General features: G+C 44.2%; 1 protein-coding gene across 1 annotated transcript in view; it reads left to right on the top strand.

Moving 5' to 3' along the window:
- GPC6 (glypican 6) overlaps positions 1-19,352 on the top strand; it is a 1,041,998-nt gene extending 1,022,646 nt beyond the window's left edge. The window contains exons 8-9 of the mRNA XM_026493466.4: positions 11,023-11,198; positions 14,941-19,352. Coding sequence (XP_026349251.1) covers positions 11,023-11,198; positions 14,941-15,143 — 379 coding nt within the window. The 3' untranslated portion in view covers positions 15,144-19,352. The remainder of the gene's footprint in view (positions 1-11,022; positions 11,199-14,940) is intronic.
- Positions 19,353-24,376: the final 5,024 nt, after the last annotated feature.

Genomic DNA, 24,376 nt, shown 5'->3' with positions numbered 1-24,376 from the left:
GCACACCCACTCCCATTGCCCTCTCCTCCCACCTAAGTGTTTGGTCTGGCTTGTCTTCCAGCACCCATATGTCTCCCTGCTGGTTTCTGAACGCTACCCCACAGCTCCTTACCATACTCCCTGGATTCAGGAGCATACCTGTTTCACAGGACCCCTACCAGGGCTATGTCCGTTTCTTCCAGTGTATCGTGTTTTCCCGAAGAGCCGTGACTAAATGAATGGCACCCGTTGGCACTGAGGATGACTGTAAACAGAAAGAGCAGGACACACGTAGAGGTGGCTGCTATGGCGGCTGCTGGGTGAATCTGCTGGGTGGAGAGGGTCAAGGGTCTGCGAACAGGGGCTCCTCTAGAATAAAGACCCGCTCTCGACTTCCTGCTCCCACCGTCAGCCACGGCGGGCAGACCTCACTCGGCTTCAGGAGCTACGTGGGTCTGGAAACAGGGGGGAGGTGGAAGGAAGAGACTGTGCCCTTCGAGGGGGGGGATATTGCGGGTATGCCGACGACCTGTCAGCATCCAAGTCTCCATTCCGTCAGAAAGACTGGTTGTCAGGAGACGCTCTTCCCTGCTTCCCTTTCCCTTGCCGGGCTACTGGGACAATTTAAAGACCAATGCAATCGCGTCTATCAAAATAGGTTGTAAAGTCTAAAACAGTGCAAATGTTAACGTGCAGGCTACAGTCTTGAGGAGCTTCTGGAAAGTGCAGATTCAGGCTCAGTAAGTCTGGGGCTGGACCTGAGACTCTGCATTTCTAACAAGCTTCCAGAACATGCAGTTGTTGCGGATTCCGGGACTACACCTGGAGCAGGGAGGCTCTAAGACCGAGTTGCCAAATGCAGCACATAACCCCAGACACCCAGTGGAACACGCTTATACTTAAAAAAAGGACTCATGGCTTCTCTGAAATTCGGATTAACTGCCAATCCTGTCCTTTGATCTGGCAGCCCTACTTTAGGCTCCTATTAACACGTAAGATACTCCCTTTTTCAGTTCACGCACACACCTCGGGGAGCACGTTATGATTTGTGGTTTTTCCCTTCGCCTCCACACATACCCTGATGCTTCCTTTCATGGGGCTTTCCTTAGATGAATAACAACAGCGACTGGGCTGAGGAGGTCACGAGGTGAAGGTGTAATGTCAGCCACTGAAGATAAGGGGAGCAAGGCCGGGTTGAAGCCATCTCCACAACGAATTTCTTAGGCTTTGCACGTACATCAAGAGGGAATTTTAAGTTGGAAACTCTGCACAGCCTTTACAATGCAGGGTATTGTCCACACAAACCTGTGGTCTCAGGTGAGATGCCCGGTGGGCTAAGGATGGGTACTTTGATTCCCTGGCCGGTGCCTGACTTAGTTAATGCCTTGGTTCGTGCTGTAATAACAAACACAGCGGAGTCTGGATGGCTTAAGCAGAAACTGATTCCTCATAGTCTGGAGGCTCTGAGTCCAAGGTCAGGGTGCCAGCAGGTTGGGTTGCAATGAGAGCCCTTTTCCTGTTTTGTGGACAGCTCTGTCTCTCTCTCTCTCTCTCTGCCACGTGAGGACAGAGAGAGAAAGCAAGTTCTGGTCTCTTCTTCTTCTGAGGGCACTAATCTCATCGTGGGGCGGGGTGCTTCACCTTCACCCTCGCCTACAACTAATCAGCTCCCAAAGGCCCCGCCTCCTAATGCCATCGCATGGGGAGTTAGGGCTTCAAGATACAGATCGGCGGCGGGGGCATAAATTCTGTCTACAGCAGTTAGACAGAATCACATCCTCCACTATCAGAACAGCTAATAAGGAAGTTGCCTCAGAATTCTTAGCCGTGTCTGCCCCTCAAGAAAAGCAGCCTAGGCTGCATCCTCAGGACCGGCAGGAAAGTAAGTTTGCAAGTGTAACTTGTTGCATGTCTCACTGACGTAAGCCAATTCTTAGAAATGAAAGAAGACACAGCGGCACTGACTCAACTCAGACAAGTAGGAATCGAAAGGAAGCTAATAAGTAAGGGGAGGAAATCGATAATAATCTAGAAGGCCAAAGAGGGGAGAAAATGAAAGCAGCATGGTGTGGGTTACAACTCTAGGGCTCCTAACGCTCCCAGGGTGAACACAGAGACCCTGGAAGGACATGTGCGACCATCTGTCAGCCCAAGAAGGGCACTGTGCACAGGCGGGGTGGCCAGGAGGAGCTGTGGGTGAGGATCTGGAGAAGAATGACAAGGTGCAGGCAGGAAAGCATGGGCTCCGAAGGAGAGACAACTTGTATATGGTTAGCAGATGCAGGTGAGAGCTTGGTGAGTCGGCAGCCACAGAAAAAATAGCACCGTCATGCTGTTCCTATAGGCTCTTCTCTTTGGGCTCCTATAGAGACAGATTCTGGCTTTTTGAGGCTGTAACTATGTCAAATTACATCAGCTGTATCTTCCTTAAGGATTGTTTTCTCTTCCTGGGGATTCTTTGTCTAAGGCCACAGGAGGTAAAGAGGAAAGATTAGCCCAGAAGATGAGGGGACAGACAGTGAAAGTGCCCTGTGAGGGGCCACTCTCAACAGCACGTGCATTTCATGACAGGACACCTGTGGTTGCAGATTTGTGAGGGTTTCTTCAGTGATTTACAGATCCCTCCCCCTCCCCATAAAACTGGCAAGCAACTTCCCCTGTCCACTCCTCCGTCAGCCAGGGTCTAGCCCTCACCGTGTCCTTTCTTCAAAATGCCTTCTGGGAGGAGGCCAACAAGACGCTGGCTGAGGACGAGGATTAATTGGATCGGTTGGAAGCAGAGCATTTGCAGGGAGCCTCTGCTGGTTTTCAAGGCACCTGATCCTCACAGAAATAACCGTGTCCCCAAGGAAATCTTTCCTCAGGCCTGGAGGTAAATACAGTAAACTGTCAGAAATAGGAAAAGTAGAAAAATCTAGAAAGCAGATCAGTCCCTCTCACCAACCACCGAGTGGATTGACTAAGCAAAGAAATAAGCAAGTCATGACTGGGTACATTTGAGCAGATGGAAGAGGGTTGAAATGATGCATGGTGATGAGAAATCTGTCAAAGACAGTGACTTGGAGGATCTGGCAGGACAATATTGTTTTAGTCTGATTGCAGAATATGTCCCAAAGCACTCGAGCTGCAGTTTAAAGAACTGTAAAGTATCCGATGTATGCCCAGCCAGGCAGCCGCATCCGGGAAGGTGGGAAATCCGTCTGGGAAGGAACTGGAAGCTGTCAAAACCAGCATCCTTGAGCACATCCTCCCATTCTGTGCACACGTAGGAGGGAAGACCCCTTGAAGGCTGACCGTCCTGCGGGAGACGGATACTGCACGTGCTCCAACGAGTGGGGAAAATGCAGCTACAAATAGGAGGAAAGAAGCACGGTGCTGTCAGCAATTCAGCAGCCCTGGGAACTGGCTCACAGGTCTTTTGTCCTGTCCACGCCTCCAGTTTGCTGCCTCCAGTTCTATGAAGAAAGGATGGATAAGGGGGATCCTGCCAAGGAGCAAAGAGGCCAAGTCAAAGAATTTAGCTTCTGCTCAGTGCTGCATCCAATGGACTGTGTGTCCTCCAGGGGTCCCCAAACCATTTCATGCCACGCACTCTCCAGCTGGAGGAAAGCCACAACAAATCATTCCAAAAGGGAGTCCAGGCTTTATAAGTCCAAATTCTGCTGCCGTCTGCCCCTCCTAAGAAACAAGTTTGACATCTAAGGAGCCATATTAACAATTTTATTTTCATAAGAACGCCTTAGAATTGCATAGTGTGTTAGATCTTTCAAGCATTTTTATATACCTTACCTCAATATGGCAGCTTATGAAACAAGGTAAGGATTATTCACGTAAATATGCAGATATACATAATCATATAAAGTAGCTAAGTGGCTTACCCCTGATCACCCTGCTAGGTCTCAGAGAATCTCAGGTGTCCTGGGTCAGTCTCTCACCTTTGACCATATTACGGGTCACATCCCATTGAAGTACCTAATGTCATGGGTAACCAGGTTAGCAGTCTTCAAGAATGTAAAAACCCGCTTAAATCATAAAGTCACAGTATGCTTTGAGTAATTCTACTTTCTGGTCCAAAAAAAAAAATGGAAAGGGAAAAAATAACCTATAGAACTATAGAAAAAAATGGAAAGGGAAAAAATAACCTATAGAACTGTAGAAAAAAAATGGAAAGGGAACAAATAACCTATAGAACTATAGAAAAATAACCTTTAAGAACTTTAGAAAAGTTACACTTAAAACTGAGTTTTTTTTAAATTGTGGTAAAATATACGAAACGTCAAATGTAACATTATTACCACCTTTACATGTACAGCTCAGTGGCCAGTAGGTACAGTGGCCTTATTGTTCACCGTCACCACCATCCATCCACAGGACTTCTTCTTCTTCCTAAACTGAACTCTGAATCCGCTAAGGACTCGTTCCCCACACCCTGCTCTCCCCAGCTCCCAGCAACCACCGTTCTCTTTCCCGTCTCTATGAGTTTGATTCCTCTAGTTACCTCATGTAAGTGAAATTGCACAGTATTTGTGTATTTGTGTGTGGATGATTTCACTTAGCCTGTCTTTAAGGTTCATGCGTGTGGTAGCACGTGTAGAATGTTCTTCCTTTTAAAGGCTGGATGGGTTGTCGGTGCATACCGCACTGAGTACCCCGTGCATTCAGCAACAGACACGTGGGTCGCATCCCCTGTGGCTATTCTAAGTAATGCTGCTGTGAACCAGAAGCGTAAATACCTGTTCCAGTACTTGCTTCCCATTCTTTTGGATTGAAAATTCCAGAAGCAGAATTGCTAGATCATATGGTTAAGTCTAACGTTAATTTTTTGAAGAACCGCCATGCTGTTTTCCACAGCACTGCCCCCTTTTACATTCCCTATAGCGAGCACGAGAGTTCCAATTTCTCCGTGTTCCCAAGCCTGTTGATGGTGGTAGCACGTTCGGCTAGGGATGCCTGCTGTGCCGGCCTGGTCACACATCACTCATAGCAAGCTCCTGAGACGTTTCCCCAACCAGGGCCCCTACTTATGGCTGGGTTGGCTCTTGTGGTTTTGTTATGATCACAGGATGTACTTCAGCAAGAAACCATCAGGGAACTTTGAGGAACAAGATATATTACTCAGGGGACCTAGAGAGCACATAGCATGCTCAGTGACCACATAGCAAGGTCAGGGGTCTTAGAGACAACCTGGGACTTTGCCTTTATTCGGGTCGAGTGTGGGGTTCCTGAAATTTCTCAGGTTCACTGCCAATTGGCTGATTTCCTAATATAAAACCAAAGAGGAGGAATTAGGTCATGGGAAAGGAGACGTGGGGCACGCAAGCAGTCAGTTCTCTAGGTTTTCCAGACCTTTCTGAAAGGGGAATCTTCCTGGGTGGGAGCAGCCCAGTTTCTTCTCGGGTTGTTCTGCGAGTGGCCATGTCAGGTAGCGTGGATGCGTTTGCTCAAGATGCTGTCTTTGAAATGGATGTCTGAGCAAACAAAAGTTTAATGCCGGGCACTTACACTCCACTCTACGTCCCTACCAACACTTGTTATTTTATTTTGCTTTGTTTTCAAATTTAGCCACTCTCACAGGGGTGAAGTTTAAAACTTTGATGTTAAGAAAGCCTCTGAAAGAAGCGATGGGTACCACAGGCTCACAGTCCCTTATTTGGGATCCTTGGGACCATCCGCGTGTCAGATTTCAGACTCCTTCTGGATCTGTAGAAAGTCATCGAACTGAAGAAAGTCATCCGGGGCTGATCCTATGCGATATGTAGTAATACTCCCAGTGGGTGCGGCCCGAGGCTGTAACTCACGATCAACCGCATTCGATTTCACCAGCAAGATGTATTACTGTTCCGCTGAGTGGGATAAATGAGAACTCTGATTAGCCTCCTTTCAGATCAAATCAGGTTTTGTTAATAAGGGGAGTACAGGAAAGAAAAAAAAAAAAACTTTGGACATTTTTTAAATTTTGGAACTGCAGATAAGAAATTTGGGACCTGTATTACTAATATACTACTTAGATGAGGAAAACTCTCAAACCCCCTGGAAGGAATGAGTATGCGGCTTAGAGTTAGAAATTGCTGGAGAGACATGTATTGAATGCCGCTTGTTTGTGGCAACAAGCAGGACTGCATCTGCTTTTGCATTCTCTGCTCAGTGTGCCTTGAGGCAGGAGCAGTAGGAGGAAGCATCTGTCACCTTAAAACAAACCCAAGCCAGCACCTGGGGATCCCATGTCTCCCCATTCCTGCCCCGGCTTCTACTTGGACTCCTGCCAACCCCACTGGGCACCACCAGGCTAACCTTCCTTATGGGTGTCTCACTTCTCAGACTTTTACTGGGTTTCAAATCCCATTAGATCATGAGAGCTGTGTGTCCCTTTCCCCCACTGTGCAGCTCCTTCTGTCAGAAAACCACCGGCATTAATGAGGTGATAAGAAATACCGAATACAGATAGGTCAACATGTCTGTCCCCCCGGCAAGCACATTCATCTAGCAACTGAAAGGAGCGATTTTGAGTGGTGGCAATGATGGGCAGTATGGCTGGCCAGAGGGAACCTTCTGTGGTGTCAGGTGACGGAGGGCGACAGAGGGTGTCAACGCTGCCAGGGAGAGTCCCAGCACAGAGCCTGCAGCCACTCACAAGGTTGAACATGTAAGTCCCACCCCCTCCAATTCCTACAGGACTTTTCCACCCCGATCAGCTGTAACGTGTGGATGTAATCAAGGGTGTCTACATCCACAGTATGAAATTAGATGTTGTCGTAGTCCACTCCAGCTGCTCTAACAAAATGCCGCATCTGGGTAGCTTCAAAACAACAGAAATTGATCGCCCACACTTCTGGAGGCTGGAAGTCAAGATCACCCAGCAGGCCAGCCTGGTCCGGTGACAGCCCTCTTCTGGGTTGCAGATTTTTCAGTTTTTCATTGTATCCTCGCATAGTGCAAGGGCTAAGCTAGCTCTCTGGGGCCTCTTTTACGAGCTCTGCCCTCATGACCTGATCCCTTCCCAGAGACCTTGCCTCCTACAACCATGACCTTGGGCATCAGGTTTTCAACATGTAAACTTGAGAGGAACACAAACATTCAGCCCCTAACAGATGTGAAGAAAAGTAATTCTGCAAAACTACTGAAGGTCTAGTTCTTATACGTGGTCCTGCAGAATAGAAGGTAAGCAGAATGGGCGAGCTATGCCTGCTTGTTCCTGGATGGCCCCCACCTGCTACGCTGAGCGTGAAGCATTGACGAACCATGACACCCTGTTCAACCTTCCAATTTGTCCTCATTTCTGGTTCTCCCTGCCTCCGGATGAATGTGCATCCAGCCTGGGAAGCTGGCTTATCTGTACTAAGATCCCGCTTCCTTTTGGTGTCTCCCCAAACTGTAATGGTGCAGGTATAGAATGCTGTCATGCCAAGAAGCTGCTGCAGAATCTAGTAAAGAATAGTATGGGCTCAAAGAGGCATCCATTTCTTCAGGACACGAGCATGATACAAAAAGACCAAACCTGAGTCCCGGGCTTGTGTAGACCCCTCAAGTTGCGCTCTGCATATCCACAGATTTGGCCTCGGGGTGTATTTCTAGAGGGACGAAATGGCCATTTTCTTTTTCAACTGTGCTCGTGGTTTCAGTTTCCATGTTGTCTCTCAAGTTACCCTTTGAATACACCGAAAGGAGGAAAGGATCTTGAGGACACGGGTGCATTGTTCCTTGTTTTTACTGTAAGCGGCCGAGCGTGGGTAGACGCAGTTAAGGCTGGGTTGATTTGGCAGTCTCTTAGTGTTCCTGGACGCTCAGACTCCCAGGGGTAGCATTCCCGTGCAAGCTGTCGCAGCCGGCTTCTGATAAATGAGCCTCGGCTAGCCGTGCAGTGCGCACAGCATCGGAAAGAAACAAAGCCCGCCTCCGAGCCGGCTCAGGTACAGCTGCAGGAATCACTGTCCAAGATGGCGAGGGGCCACACCGGAATGGCGGCCCCTTTCGGCCACTCTCAACTCCTGTGTCCGCAGAGGCTAGCCTGCACTTGCTACTGTTGGTGCCGGTGAGCTCCAGTAATTCAGCAGAGCTCATGGAGCCCAGCACGTGTAACTGATGTCAACAAGAGTCCACCCAATGTCATATTTTAGAAGTCAAGCCCGGAAGCAAACAAGAACGTATTAGTATATCAGCCATATTGAAAGACAGCATGGAAGTTATGCTTTGCTACAACCCTGAAGAGATAGGGTTCCGTGACTTTTAAAAATTCCAATTAGGACATTTTTTTAGGGTGGCAAATACTGTGAAGCTTTATGGAAAAGAATTTGCCATGCGCTCACATGTGTGTTTTATGTTTCATTATGTGGTGAATGTTGTGAAGTTAATTTTGTTCAAGATATAGTTGAAGACATGGAGCTCATTCAGAGGACCTCAGATTTAAAATGGATAAACCAATTCATACGCCAATACGTCATGCATAAGATTTCAAAAACTGAAAAATGGCTTAAATATAAAAATCCCTCTGTGTGTTTCCATTTCTTCTTTTGGAGGCGGATGGATAGACAGCCTTTGGTTTCTGCAACTTGGAAAATGACCTGCAGGAAGGGAAAAAATTGTAAGCATAAGTATATTGTACAAGGATATGTAAATAGGAAGAACAAACTAGAGGAATGGAAGTTTTCTCGGCTTGCAAGCCATGATAGTAGAAGCAGTAGAAAAATGACGATACAGCCATTAGGCAGGGCTGCCCCCGGTCCACTGGGTCCCTGTCCTGGATGTCCTGATTCCCCTTGAGGTCCACTCCTCATCCCTCCACCTGGGTCTGTGCCCTGAACGAGGATCTCTACAAACTGCTTCACCTGGGTCCCCTTGCCCACTGGCCTCCAGTTGGCTTCCGCTGATAGGACACAGCACGTGGAGGTCAGAAAGATGGACTAGAGAGGTCAGGGTATCATTCCCTCGGCCCCCTGCCTGACGGGCCTTGGTTTGACAGTTGCCGTGTAATTTGCTTTCTGTCCGCGACTTCAGTTCTTGTGCATACTGGTGACCGTTCCTTCCCCTCCGACCCTCCGGCTATTGCCAATCTTGTGGTCCTTTGCCGCCCAGTGCTGGTCTCCCTGTTCACACCTTCACAAGTTGTCTCTCCTCCAAACTCTCTTTATTACCTCTTTGAGAGTGCCATCTGTTTCTTACCAGGACACAGACAAATATAGCACCTTTGTAAGAATTAGAAAAAGGCACCCAGGTGGGTACATGTGGGTTCGTTATACGGTTGTCTCTGCCTTGGTATGCATTGAATTTTTCAAAAAGAAAACAATTCCCAAAAAGAAAAAAAAAATGTGTCCCTTCAGTGAATGGTGCCCTGCAGGTGTATCGTTTGTGAGCACAGAATTCAGGCTGGATTTCAGCCCAATTCCCTCCCTCAGCGGGTGATTTTGTGCAGTGCACAAAATGCCCAGATGAACATGGCAGTTCTCCAAAAGGATGGGTAGATCCCTAAAAGCTGGAAAATATCTTAAAGAGAAAACAAAGATTGACCTGGGTCTTTAAGGATATTTGGGACTTAAACTGAAAAGTGCACTGCAGGCAAAGAAAGCCTGTGGGCCAGGTGAGTATAAGACGTATACAGGCTGTAGATTCTGTAAGGCAAGGAGGGACCCTTGAACGGATCGTTGCAGCGTAAGAAAATAGAGACAGGATGGAAATGGGCTTTGACTGCAGAGCTATAAAATGTGAATTATTGTTTGTGATCAACCAGGCAGTACGGTGCACCGTATGGACACATGGACTCTGAAACTAGACCCACTGGGCTTAGATCGTGGTTTTGCCATCCATGAACTCCATGACTTCGCACAGCTTCTCATCCTCACTCAGCCTCACTTTTCTCTTTTGCAAAATGGAGATAAAATAGCACGTACCTCTTAGATATGCTAGGGGGCTGAATTTTAAAATACACGTGAAGTGCTTAGCAGAGTGCCTGACAGTAAGTACTCAGTAGACATCAACTACTATCACCAAAAGGTTTTCAACAGAAGAGTAATATGATGAAAGCCATCGCTCGTGAAGATTGGTCAGTCGTGTGTGCAGGATGGACGGGAAAGGGAGAGGCAGGCAGGGAAGTCAGGTTGAGGCTGTTGTACCATCTGCACTCCGGGAGAGCCACAGGAAGTGAGATAGAAGCAGCAGGTGCGGGGAGCTCTGGGAGAAGAAGAGGAGGATTGTACATGGGCGGGTCGTGAGCATGAGGAGTCCGAGAGGGCTCCAGGCACTTTTCCGAGGTCTGTAGTCACCACTGGGATAGACGCACATAGGCAGCTTGCGCAGTTGACTTCGAAGGACCGACAGTTTTAAAATTTAAGTACAAGTTAAAGGAACAGGAATTTAAATTTGCCAGTAAAAGGATTAAAGAACCATTAGATTCTACTCTTCTGTTTTGCCCATTATCGAGTATGAGATCCAAGATGCTGTTACAAAACAAAAACCCTCATGGACACCCCAAACGTTCCAGTGCTCACTGGTCACACCTCGAATTGCCAAAGGTGGTTTTTTATATCCAGGAGTTTCTTCTGATCAAAGTCTGAGGTAAGAGAGAGCATCCTCGTACAAGAGAATTCTCTAAGAGCATATGTACAACCGCCCATGTACAACCCTCCTCTTCTTCTCCCAGAGCTCCGTGCACCTGCTGTAATTTACAAGTACAGTTCTCAGCAAAATTAACCAGAGAGTGGAGGAAGCTAGCAGGCCCTTGGCTTTAGTATCTACCATTTGGGATACAGGAGGAAAGTAGTTAATTTTAAGAAACAATTTCTGTTAAGTCCCCAGTTGAACATTCATTCGTAGGCAAGCCTCCCTACAATTTCAGTACCATTTTAAGAACCACCCTGAAACCATTTTTTAGCCATAGCTCCCTCTGAGTAAAGTTATTCCTTGTTTTCACTTTTTGGTCTTTCTTCACAGGAATCGAGCTCAGTTGTTGCAGATGTCCTGGCCCCCTGTCCGAGACCGCACAGCACAGCACAGGCTGGTACGGAAACCCCTCCCGCCTCACGCTAATCTGTTCTCTCCCTGTCGGCCTCACAGATACTTGCCTGAGATCATGAATGATGGGCTGACCAACCAGATCAATAACCCTGAGGTCGACGTGGACATCACACGGCCGGACACTTTCATCAGGCAGCAGATCATGGCTCTCCGTGTGATGACCAACAAACTAAAGAACGCGTACAACGGCAATGACGTCAACTTCCAGGACACGAGTAAGGAAGTCTTTACCGGTACCAGTAACCTCCACAGTGAGAAATGGGTTGTAGATTATACCCCACTCTTTCTTCAAGAGCCATGGGTACCTGTAATCTTGTGCCCCGCTTGCCCAGTCTGCAGAGCTGTTTACAGTCCTTTGGATCTGAAGCTCTGTTCCACAAAGATTAGGATTCTACTAAAATGATAACTGGTCTTAAGGAATAGTTTCGCTGGATTACCTTCAGCTTTACCCAAGCTAACTTTGAGTCTCATCTGCCAGGTGATCCGATCATGATCAAGCAACACAGTAGTGTTTTCATCTTCTCCTTCCCCCATTATCATTTACATCTCTGCCCCGAACTCTTGTCCCCTCCCCCAACCACCAAAAAAAAAAATATTCTGAAGCTTCCTCAGACAAGGCATTACTGGAATCCCTGTTTTATCACTTATTGACTGGGGTCTTAAGCAAATTATTTCTTGAGTCTCAGATTTCTCTTCTACAGAATGGGGAGCATTCGAGCCTGTGAGGTTGGGTGTTTGGGAAGCTCATTTGTGGCCGTCTGTGAAGGAGCTCATATCTCATGTGCCCTGGATTCAACTGCGTTAGCTTTCCCTCCATCCAGCCCCTCGCGTGCATGAGCCATGGACATTCATCTCTGACATATTGACAGAAATAATGAAATGCTCGTGCAATAGGACCCATGACTGGTTTATTAGCCATCCCCAAATATCAGAAGTGATTGGAAAGACTATGAAGTGAGCGTTAACTGAAATTTGGGGTTTGTGTAAGTAATTTTAAGATGCGTAACTATAAAAATTTGGGGGGCTTTGTTGTATTGCTTTGGGGTTTTTTTCAAAGATATGTATCCTTACATAGAGTTCTTGGGAAAGGATTTCTTGAACATAAGCTGTGCAGTCAGCAGCGATTCTGTAATTTGGTCACTGAAGCAAAAGATGATGCTTGTGTGCTTGAATTAATGAGCTAGAAAGAAGTGAGTTACAGATGGAAGACATTAAGTCATCCAAGTCTTAGCCATCATCCTACTGAGTTGTCCCCTGCAGAAAATTTTCAGTGCTTTATTCCATTTTAAACAAATCAAAAATTAATTTTCTAAATGCAGGACAATTGCCAACCCAGTAGACTTTATTGCTGTAACATTTCTGCGAGTCCTCCTACTGTTTCTCCTCCTCTTCATTAAACCACTTCTTCCCTCTTCAGAAGAGACCCTTCCACGGGGTGTTCGCCTTTGCTACTTCACCTTTGCTCACTCCTTAGCTTCGCGCCTCTGAATGCGTCATCGTCGTCTCTACTCATGAAATGCTTTATTCTCTGGAGAATGACTATAGGAATAAATAATTCAAGATAATGTAGGAATTAGTTGAGGTTGGCCTTGTTTCTCTCTCTTCTCTGACCTAAAGAGGTTCTATACATGTCAGTCTGCAAAGCTTAGGGAATGTCTTTGAGAAGAGATCGTGCTCCACTTCCCCTCACAAGAAAATAAAAATTAATAACAGTTAAGAGCATCATTAGCTCTAACCCAAGCCCCGTATTTTGTCCTCTATTTTAGGATAGTGTCTGTCATATAAACCATGATATGGTTTCACATCTTACAATCATCATCACCCTTCCTGCTTTTGACATTTTAAAAAAATCACCCCTTAAACTCCTGCATTTCTGACTCCTTTTCTGAAAGAGATGGGGCCATTATTTTTCTCAGCTGGAATCTCCTGTCATTATTTGCTTACCACAGTTTTAATATTCTAAATCACTTTAATAATATCTTTGTAAAGGTTATATTACTTCTTGTTCATAATACCAGTGTTAAGAACAATTCCCTTAGCAGTTCTGGTATCTCTGAATTTAATTAATGGGCATTTTCCCCCTTGTAAAGGCCACTAAAGATAAATCCGAGAAAATGTTAAGAACTTGGCATAGTGTAGTCAAGTGATCTTACCTGATATTTAGATGTCCCATTTAAAAAAAAAAAAAAAAAAGAATTGTGCTGTGTTGTGCCTTGCTTGTTCAAGGGGACAGAAGAAGAGACCCCGCATTACTTTGGCTGCACCAAGATGGCGCTGGTATGCCAGGGGCAGCTCAGCAAGAGCATCCTTGTTTCAGGCCAACGGGGAGGAATTTAGGTCTGTTGAGTGAATCCTTGAGCAAGTGGGAGAAATAGTAAATGTCATTACCACGTTTACAGTTCCCTCAGTCCTCCCAGGCACATTATTTCACTTACACCCCCTAACGATCCTGTGAAACAGATAGGAATATTCTCATTTTTACAGCTGAGGAAGCAGAGCCACAGTGAGGCTAACTGGCTTGCCCTCATTCACTTAAAGAAAAAATGGCAGGTTAAGATCTAGGTCCACTTAACTGTAGGAACCATGTGGTTTTCTTCCTGTCAGGCATCATGGCAAGCGCTGGGCTTGGTGCCCTCACACCTTTCACCAGGGCGGCTTCACACATACTCTACTCTGCATGTAAGTGCTATTGTCTGGATCTGTGGAGACAAGGAAACAGACAGAAGTTAAGGAAACTTCCCAAGGCACATTTAATTATTGAGCAAGTAATTTTTGTGCACCTGCTACATGCCAGGGACCGTCGTTAAAGGCGATGGCATGCAGAAGTGAACGGTATATATCCCTCAAAGCCTCTCCCCTCCACAAGTGCACATTCTCACAGGGGGCACAAGAGAACAAGAAGTTAATACCACAATTGCAAATGGTGATAAGTACTTTCACACTGCTAGAAATTGATGGAGACCGAACGGGGACCAGGTCTGAGACACAGGGTTTGTGAAACAGGAAGGAGCCAAGCGGTAAGAAGTGGGAGTAGAGCAGGCCCAGAAGGCATGGCGGACAAGTGGGAAGACGCCATGCTAACAGGACATACGAGGTGGGCACCTGGGCGTTGCTTTCAAGCAGGGAATGGCAAACCTCTTCTGTCAAGAGCCAGATATTGAATATGTTCAGCGTTGAGGGCCATACCTGAGTGCAGAATGAGACATTGCAGAAAGAGGGGGGTGGTGTGTTCCAATATAACCTCGTCCCTGGTCGCTGAGGCTTAGATTTCGCACACACCCTACTCATACGTCACAAACTACTCTTCTTCGTTTGATTTTTTTCAAACGCTTGAAAATATAAAAACCATTCTTGGGTTATGGTCCAGACCCATACAAACTGCTGGCCATAGTCACCTACCCCGGGGTCAGAGGGAGACGTTGGCTGAGACGGAGCTCATCCTCACTATTTGAGGAGAACAAAGGTGGAATCAAGTAGCCAAAAGTCGTAATAATATGTGCCTTTCACAACTACGTGCTGTTCTTCCTCACGTTGCTTACTTAGCCGTGTTCGTTTACTTTAAACATCATTTCAAAATCCTTTACCAAAGCATGATATCTGCTGAGAACAATGGCCCCAAGGTACAGAAAGATCAAGGGACAGAATTTCTCAAAGCAATTTGAACAGTAGCCAGAATAAGAAATACCTCTCGAATGCCAAGACAGTAGGTATGTCCCCTCATCGGGTCTAGGATTCATAGGTTTCTTCAGTTGGGTAACCGGATGTCAGTTAACACTGCTTCTCAGACATCTATTTTGGTCGGGTCTGCCCGCCCATCGCAAACCTGCCCGCTGAAAACAAACCCGCTGGGGTAGGGGTGGGGAGGATGTCCCCTTCCACCCCAGACCCAAATCTGGTGGGTGCCCCCACTCCTTCCCAGTCCTGGTCTAACTTTCTTTTTCAATCTGCCCACACCAGGCGATGAATCCAGCGGCTCAGGGAGCGGCAGTGGGTGCATGGATGACGTGTGCCCCACGGAGTTTGAGTTTGTCACCACAGAGGCCCCCGCGGTGGACCCCGACCGGAGAGAGGTGGACTCTTCGGCAGCCCAGCTCGGCCACTCCCTGCTCTCAGGATCTCTGGTCTGCATCGTCCTGGCACTGCAGAGACTGTGCAGATAATCCTGGGTTTTTGGTCAGATGAAACTGCATTTTAGCTATCTGAATGGCCAACTCACTTCTTTTCTTACACTCTTGGACAATGGACCATGCCACAAAAACTTAACCGTTTTCTATGAGAAGAGACAGTACTGCACTCTGCCTCCCTTTCTGTTTGCCCAAAGAGTACTGGGTGCCAGACTGGACTGCTTCCTCTTTCCTTCAGCTCTCTGTGGGGACCTTGTTTATTCTAGAGAATTCTTACTCAAGTCTTTCGTACCAGGAGATTTTCTTACCTTCATTTGCTTTTATGCTGCAGAAGTAAAGGAATCTCACGTTGTGAGTTTTTTTATTTTTTTCTGCTTAAAAAAAAAAAAAAGGCAGGAAGGAAATAATTTTCCTTGTAAAATCAGGCCAAACCCCAAGACAACTGCATTTTCAACAAAGGAGCCAATAGGAGAGAAAAATAAAAGAGCTTTAACACTGTAAGTTCAGCATTGCCAGCCAACTCCCAGTGTAAGCTTTTCTGTGGTAAATCAGGTTTGCAAAATGCTTTGGGGGCAGAGAGTTTGAGATTTTTTTTAATGTGGTGAAAATACAGTGTTGTCTTGGAGGTATCGTCTTATGCTCTCTCCACACAATACCAAACTGATTTGGGGATGCTGATACTAAATTTAGAATTCCATCGTTAGCACGAGAGTAAAATCGCCACAACCCAGCACCTCTCTCTCACCTTGCCCAATTCCAATTTCAACGATGGCACCATTTTCCTTAATTCTCTGTCCCCTGTATCCAATTGGCACAGATTTTTCTCGTCATCTCCAGTGGCTAGCGGATGCTCCCGTCAATTCATCCTCCTTAAGGGTCTGAATTGAAAATAACCTTCAATGATACAGTGGCTTTGCTTTAGCCACAGGTTGGACATTCATTCGACGTTTCTGCCCCCGTGCTCATTACCGTCCCAAAATAAGAGTTCTTTTAATGAACTTACAAGCAATTAGATCCATAAGTGAGTTTTCATGTTTAACGGTTTGCTTTGTGTCAATTGGTTTCTGCATCACAAGGGCATTCTCTTACAAAATAACTCACAACAAAAACCGTCAAGACAAAAAATATATATATATATAGTATTGACATGGAGATTTCTTTCACTTTTTTAGTCTTAGTAGGATCATCTATTTTTATATCTCTATATATATAAATCACAGATTTTAACTTCTTAATTCCAAGCTCAGGGTTGACACACCTTTGTAACGAAAATGTTTTGTCAACCACCTCTTCTTGTTTTGTACTGCTCAGAGAAGGGATTCCTCAACGACCTGTGAGCACCAAGAATCAAGAAAGAGAACTTTTTACGTATCTAACTGTCCGTTTCTTAAACGTTTGCCAGGGCACACCCTTTTTTTGCATGAGCGTGCTTTGTCCTGGGTGCTCCAGACGGTACCGGGCTCGTGGGGGGAGCCATGGGTGTGCAGGACTGTCCTGGTGATGGAAACATATAGAATGTGGTATACACGCAAAACCCTTGCTTCTACGTACACCTTCAGCCTAGGATTCCCCTTGGCACTTGGACATAGGACCTAACTCAAGAGGCCCCTTTAGAGCCACAAGCCTAACTGACCCTGCAAGTGTACCAAAGCCAGGCCCTCTGCTCCCCATGGTAGAGAGAAGCAGAATAAACCAAACTGGGGCTGTGTTCATACAGTTGGCTCTCCATGTGTTTCTTGGTTTTTATGATGATCTGGGGTTGGGAAAAGTAACGTTTCAAGACACCGTCGTATGCCAGTCACATTTTATTTAACCCATTGGCAGAAATGGCATGTAAATGGTATTTTTCGATCTTCGCTCTCATCAAAATTATAATTAGTTATTGATTTAGTCGTCACGTTTAAGTAGAACACATGCGGCACAATAGTATTCAGTATATTTGAGCACTTTTGCAAAACTGCAAAGTATTTAGAAGCATCTATTGCTATTTTATGCCTAAGGAAATATAAAAAGTAGGATTCTGAGAGACTTTGTGGCATCTTTTCATTTAAATCTTTATTAATTAACACCTAATCTAATTCAGCATTGCATACTTCCAGAAAACCATCCATTTCACTGCCAAACTTCGGCTTCCTGTCACCAATTACACACAAAACATCTCTATGAGTCATTTACATTGCCCATTCCGTTGTATGTTCAGAAATCAGTATTGTTTTTCTCCAATAATTACGGTGCAATGCAAATTAAATCAACCTTGATTTTCCAGAATAGTTGAATAATAACTTGTTTTTATGGCTTTAAACTCCAAGTCTTTCCTTGTTTTCAATATTTCTGCATTGTCTTCTGTGAAATAGATCAGAATGCCTTGTTTCCTCTGTGCTTTCAACCCCAAAAGGCTTTGTGCATGTGTATGAATACACATTGTATTAATGAATGTGAACCCATGCTCCGTACACACTAAACACACAGATAATAGATAAACGCCTGCTTCATTCGTTTCAACACCTTCATGATCGGTATTACTCCTATTGGTGAGCTACAGTGATCCATACGAGCTGGGCAGAGAGCTGAAATGACTGTGTTAATGATGCCACAACATTCGTCCCCTGCATGGATGTGGTCCGAATATTATTCAAATTGCACTTCCTAGTTTTTATCATCATCTGACTGTGTTGTATGATTTTCAGACCAATGTAACATGAGACTTGTTTTCTGCCCTAAGGGAATTAGTTTAATCTAGTTCTCCCATTTCAGTAAGAATTTCAGCATTCCTCCTCTCTCCTGCCCCCCCCCCCCCGCCACATTAATTTGTCTCGTCTCAACCTAGCAATTGGGGATGAAACGATACTCCGTTATATCTCCCTATCTGCCCTCGTTTGCTTTGACTTCCCCTAAATTCTCTAATCACATCACAACCTCTGTTAGGAGTAGGGAGGAATGGGCTCACTGAAATCAGACACTAGAAATTGTTGGGTGACGCTCATGACCGCAAACACTTAGCTTTATTGAAGTGCCTCTCTTTACATGTTCTTTAGTTATAATATGTATTTTTCTAACAGAAATACACGTCTGTAACTGGTGTATATTATACTTTGTATATGTTATAACAAAAGTATAAACCGAGGCTAAAGTCTTTAGCAGAGAAGAATGAATTGCAAATTCATGAATTAGAGCTCTGCTTACGGTTCTGTACTGAAGGGTAACCATGACAGCCTTCTGTCACCTTAACGAAGATCATGTGAGTACTTTGATGACCGCCGTCATAGAACAACGTCAGCACTAGCGATCGGACTCCCTTACGATGATTTACCCAGAGAAGTAACTGGTATTACCCACTTTCATTGTAAGGGATAGGAAATACTACTTTGTCTACACTGAAGAACACTAGTAAGTAGTAATTATGAAAGTAACATTCTATAAATCAAACACATTGAAAATACTATTGGACACAGAACCCTGATATTTAATGTATATTCCCTGCTGCAGACATTAGCCTACTTTAATGCTTTAGCCATTACATACATGTTTTGGCTACACACTGAACACCAACTAAAGTCCCCAAGGAGGAATAGACTTAGCAAATTCCTGAGTTGTGATTCTTTTATTGCTTCTCTTTGCAAGGCTAATTATCAGGTGGTTTGATTAAAGGTGGACATGTTAGCAAATGTAAGTTTTGACTTATCCAAAACTTGCAGAACTACAAGCTCCTTCTTATTTACTCCCAGTCACTAATAGACCTGACTTTTAACTTAAAAGAGGGTGTGGGGGGGGAGCGAGGGGAGCAGTTTAGCTTTGCCAAGAGAAGAGTAAAGGAGACCATAACTTATACATTTGCAACATGTTTCTCCTTGGTGGAGACATTAGCCAGTGTTTAGTTTCAGGCCAAGTTATACAAATAGAGTATTGATTTGTATGCATTCTAGAGCCTTGCTGCATCATGGTTTGCTAAGGCGGGAGACTCAGCCTAGCCTGGGGCTATTTGAACCTCATTCAAAGTTGAGTAGTTACTGGAATCGTTGACGTTGCCTTGTAAGGAGGTACTTCCATGAGAAGACATCTGAAGAGGGATAACGGTGAGGTCTCTGTGTGCATATGCATAATATATATGCAGGACAAATGTGTGCACCAATCAAACCTAAAGTTTTATGTGACTGTCAAATGAATATTACTTGGGTTAAGATTTTTCATTTCTGATTTGGATAGAAAATTGCTATTAATCTTGTATTAAAATAGTTTTTAAAAATCTACCAGTGCCCTTTCTGCATTTTCTTAATTATTGTCATAGTGTACATTTCAGAGTTTTTGAATTTCTCTGTGTTGGAGACCTTTTTTAGAAACTGCAATATTAAAAGAAAGAAAAAGAACCATAGATTAAATCAGCACCGCTCACCTAAATATCCTTGGCTTTTGAAATCAGGAACTTTTAGAACTTTGGAACATTTAAGAGCTTTCCAAATGTGTCTGGAAGATACTCTCTCTCTCTCTCCTTTTGTGTTGGTTTCTTCTCTAAGATAAAATTCAGTGGCTTGAGAACTGATGTCAATACTTTAGCACTGAGGTGAGAAAAATAAGATAATATGTGAAAAGACTAACCATTTCCAAATCCAGCAAATTGCATTGATTTTTCTATTTCTGAAAGTTTCCATGCCATCAGGAATGCTGAATATTGTATGACATGCGGAAGATTCATTTAACAGATATTTATTAAACTCCTACTCTGTGCTAAACCGGCTCGAGGTGCTGATCACTGGTCATCAAAACCACCAGCTGGAAATTATTCATTCTTTACCACAATTGACCATGATTACTACAAATACATCACTTATTTCAAGAATGCTCTTTTAAATAAAGGAAACCATATAAATAAAGTTATCAAGACTACAATGTTTAACCATAAGCAATATTTTAATTTACTTCACATTATTACTATTTTGGTTTCAAATGAGAAAAGTGATTTCTACAAAAGAATTAAGAAACTTCAGGATAATTCCATATATAAAACCAGAATATAACAAATTTTATTTGGAATTCAACTGAACCCAATTTCATGGAAAGAAGAAAACACCGAAATGGTCTTGGGGGACAAAAATAAATAAAACCACCACAGAGACTTTTATCAGGTAACAACAATATTTATTTTAATTTGCTCTTTGGAGAAATGGACCGAGGTATAGTCAAAATACACTTGCAAATATGAAAGATGGCATTAATTTCTAAAATACCAACTTGTAAAGTAGTGACAATTAGACATGGATTATTGTTTCCGGCTCAAGAGCTAGAAAGATGCACCCACAGGTTTGTCTATTCAAACAGACCCTCACAATTCATGTAGTGTGGATGAATTTGCATTCCAGAGACATATTTATTTGTTATGTAAACACGTGGCCAAACATATTTTGTTGGCTCATAGATGGGGCACACAGCGAAGCCAGGAGGAATTAGATGCCTGCCTTCATAGCTTGCTTAAGGAGTTCATTCTCTTGCATACCTTGAAACACAAGTAGAGCAAGAAAACGGAAATTTTACCCTGTGAGTGCTCATGTTCGGAGAGAAGCAGAAAGACAAACAAACTGATTCAAGGCAAGTGTTAGAATATTTACCTTATAAAGCCATCAGCTCTTCAATGGGGAAGAGCGTCTGTGGATATTAAAAATAAACGGAAAATTTGACTTAGGCAATCATGGTCATCCATTCTTTCAAAAGATGCGTAATGAACAATAGTTCTGGGTGCTGGACCCAGGCACCAAGATTTCTGCTCTCAGACAACTTACATCCTAGTAGGGCAAAGACAGACAACACACAAGTAAATAATACACAAGATGACATCAGAAGGAGAGGTGCCATGAAAGAACTAACACAGAAAATGGGATAGTGAGGCGGGGGGAGACTCTCTCCAGGGGAGGCTCCCTAGGTGATACTCGAGCTGCGATCTCGTGACAGGAGGGAGACAGCCGTGTGCAGACCTGGGTACAGAGAGCTCCAGGCAGAGAGCAAGCAAATACAAAGATCTCTGTCCAGGAATGGTCTTTGGGTACTCCTAAGTGGTGGGGACTAGTAAGTGAGCTGTCAGGTGGTGGGAGATGGGCGAAGAGCTAAATGGCACCCATATTAAGCTGAATGGCCAAGGTCATGGTCCTTTACCACCCAGTAAAGCCAGAGCCCTAAAAGGATCCATCCCTACAGCAGCAGCCCTGCCGGTCGCCCTTAGGAGTATTTTAAGGCACGTTTTAGCAGGGAACTAGGCTAAGGTCTTTATGTACTTGATCTTTATAGGATTTCTATGATGTAGGAATAATAACGCCCATTTTATACTGAATAAAATGAATCACAGGGAGCTTAATTAACTTGCCTAGTCACCTAGGTGAGGCCAAAGGAACCGAGATCTGTAATAACTAGGCAGAAAGTGGCAATATGTAAGGATAATTTGGGTGTTTTATTGTAAGTACAAGAAAATTAGGGGCACCTGGGTGACTCAGTTGTTAAGCATCTGCCTTCGGCTCGGGGCCTGATCCCAGGGTCCTGGGATCGAGCCCCACATCGGGCTCCCTGCTCCCCTGGGAGCCTGCTTCTTCCTCTCCCACTCCCCCTGCTTGTGTTCCCTCTCTCACTGGCTGTCTCTCTCTGTCAAATAAATAAATTAAATCTTTTAAAAAAAAAAGAAAGAAAGAAAGAAAAAAATTATCCAAGGGTGTTCTGAGACTTGGCAACGAGTGTGGAAACGGGAATCCATAGATGTTTACTTGCACAGAGGATATATATTAAATTTTATTCTGAGATGACGTGCCATTTGGTTGCATTCTGGTTTTTCTTTTTTTTTTTTTTTCCCAAAATTAAAATCCAAAGTAATAAACTACTGATTCCGGGGTCTTGCAGAGTTTTGAACTTAAGGCCGGTATGAACCAAAGTCTGCTGCCTAGGGAGGAGCATGCGCATCGGATCCGCTTTCCCTTTGTTTACCCGTTTGGCTTACACACCGTACTCACAGATGACAGATCATCTTCATCCGATTCTCAGGGATTCCTCCCGTACGCTAGCCTTGTCTATCACTTATTTACCCATTCAGGTGGTCAAGTGGACCCTAAACATAAAACGACCCAACAAGTAGTCAATTCAAACTGCTTTGTGGACTAAACGGACTGTACAGGCTTGTGAAGTCTATGACATCGAAGATCCAGCCAAACCAAGGACTGGTGATGGTTTTCACAGTGAAGACCAAAGCGCAGGGCACCCTTGTGCCTTTCTTCCTCATGGAGTTGACACCCCTTTTATTGTTGGATCCCACCTCACACCACTGCTCTCCTTGCCCGAGAGAACTGGGATTATCGATGACAGATTTTTATCCCTCTTAAAAAAGGTACTCTTTAGACATCTCCTAAAGCTAGGTGAATGTCAAATCAGAGAAAAGTTTGTCTACAAAACTCTGTTTCTCTTTCGAGATATAAAATGCTTTATTCTTACAGAAAGCATTTCACCCCAAAGGGAGCTTTAAAGTCATTTTCGTCCATAATCTTTTCCACACCTCCATGAAGGAGGCAGGAATTACTACCCTTATTTTACAGATCGGAGAAGCTACCACGGTCTTCTCTGTATGTCTACTCTCTCCCTCTTTTCTTTTGCTTTGTCCCACACTGAGTCCACCCAAATCTTAAAGGATCTGATGTAAATCATTTGGGCTTTTATTAACCTCTTGCTAATTTGCAGAACCAGCCAGTAGCTAGCCACAGGAACCCACGTCTGGTAGAATCATACCCTAACAGTCTTCCAGTTCATCTCCGGTCTTGAGTCACATACTGTGAATTAGCAGACTGAGTTCCTGCACGTGAAAAATTAGATGTCCCCAAATTATATTAAGCCAAAGAAGTGTCACTGGAACGGCTTTGTTAAGAGCTTGTTAGTGCCATAGTACTGATGCTACTGGTTTTTATTTGAACCATTTCTTGTGAATGAGCTTGTTAAGGTGACTTTTCTATGCCAAAGATAAACCCAGGTTCTATGTCTTTGTTTTTGAGCTTCGGGGTCTCTTTTTTCTTTTTTAATGTAAAAGAGAAAATCTTATATTTGAGAATTATGTCCATAGACAGCATGAGCCATGAGAACTGTGTAAGCAAAACGATTTCTCTAGGAAAGAAATAAAAAAGACTTCCGTTACATCCAAAATATTTCTTCCTTTGAAGCAATCCTATGATCGTTCCCCTCCTCGTACCTCGCGAGCAAGGAGGGTGATGTAGCTTGCATGGAGGAGGTAAAATGGAGAAAGAGAACGGAATAGAAATCCAGTGCCATTTGAAACACATGATGCTTCTTACATTTATCTGACCATCCCTGAGCCTTCACTGTGAGGGTCCTTAAAAAGAAATTCCAGAGAAAGGCCAACAAGCTATGAAAAGGTGTTCAACATCACTAATCAACAGGGAAATGAAAAATCAAAACCACAATGAACTATCACCTCACACCCAGCAGGATGACCGCTATCCAAAAAGAAAGGAAGAAGAAAGAAAGAAGAAAGAAAGAAAGAAGAAAGAGAAAGAAGAAAGAAAGAAAGAAAGAAAGAAAGAAAGAAAGAAAGAAAGAGAAAAAACGGACAATAACAACATTGGTGAGGATGCAGGGAAGCTGGAACCCTTGTGCACTGTTGGTGGGAATGGAAAATGGTACAGCTACCATGGGAAACGTTATGGAAGAAGGATGTGTTTTTTCCCTTAAAAAAACTAAACATAGAATTATCATATGACTCAGCAATACCAACCAGAATTGACAACAGGATCTTGAAGAAATTCGTTGCAGCAATATTCACAACAGCCAAGAGGTAGATGCAACCTAAGTGTCCATCAATGGATGAATGAATAATTTTAACAATATGGTACATACGTACAGCAGAATCCTGGTCAGCCTTAAAAAAGAAGGAGAAACTGAATGGGAAGAAATCAGAGAGGGACACAAACCATGAAAGACTCTTGACTCTGGGAAACAAACTGAGGGTTTCGGAAGGGGAGGTGGGTGGGGGTTGGGGTAAGCAGGTGATGGGCATTAAGGAGGGCACGTGGTGTGATGAGCACTGGGTGTCATATGCAACTGATGAATCACTGAACACTACATCTGAAACTAATGATGTACTATACGTTGGCTAACTGAATTTAAATTTAAAAAAAAAAAAAGAAAGAAAAAGAAGGAAATCCTGTCATACGCTACAACACAGATAACTTGAGGATATTATGCTAAGTGAAATGGGCCAGTCACAAAAAGATGAATACTGCACGATTCTACTTTTC

This window comes from Ursus arctos, unplaced genomic scaffold, assembly GCF_023065955.2.
Source record: "Ursus arctos isolate Adak ecotype North America unplaced genomic scaffold, UrsArc2.0 scaffold_10, whole genome shotgun sequence".
In the NCBI taxonomy this organism is placed as follows: Eukaryota; Metazoa; Chordata; class Mammalia; order Carnivora; family Ursidae; genus Ursus; species Ursus arctos.
The sequence above is the reverse complement of the archived record's forward strand: the minus strand, read 5'-3'. Positions and strand labels throughout refer to the sequence as shown.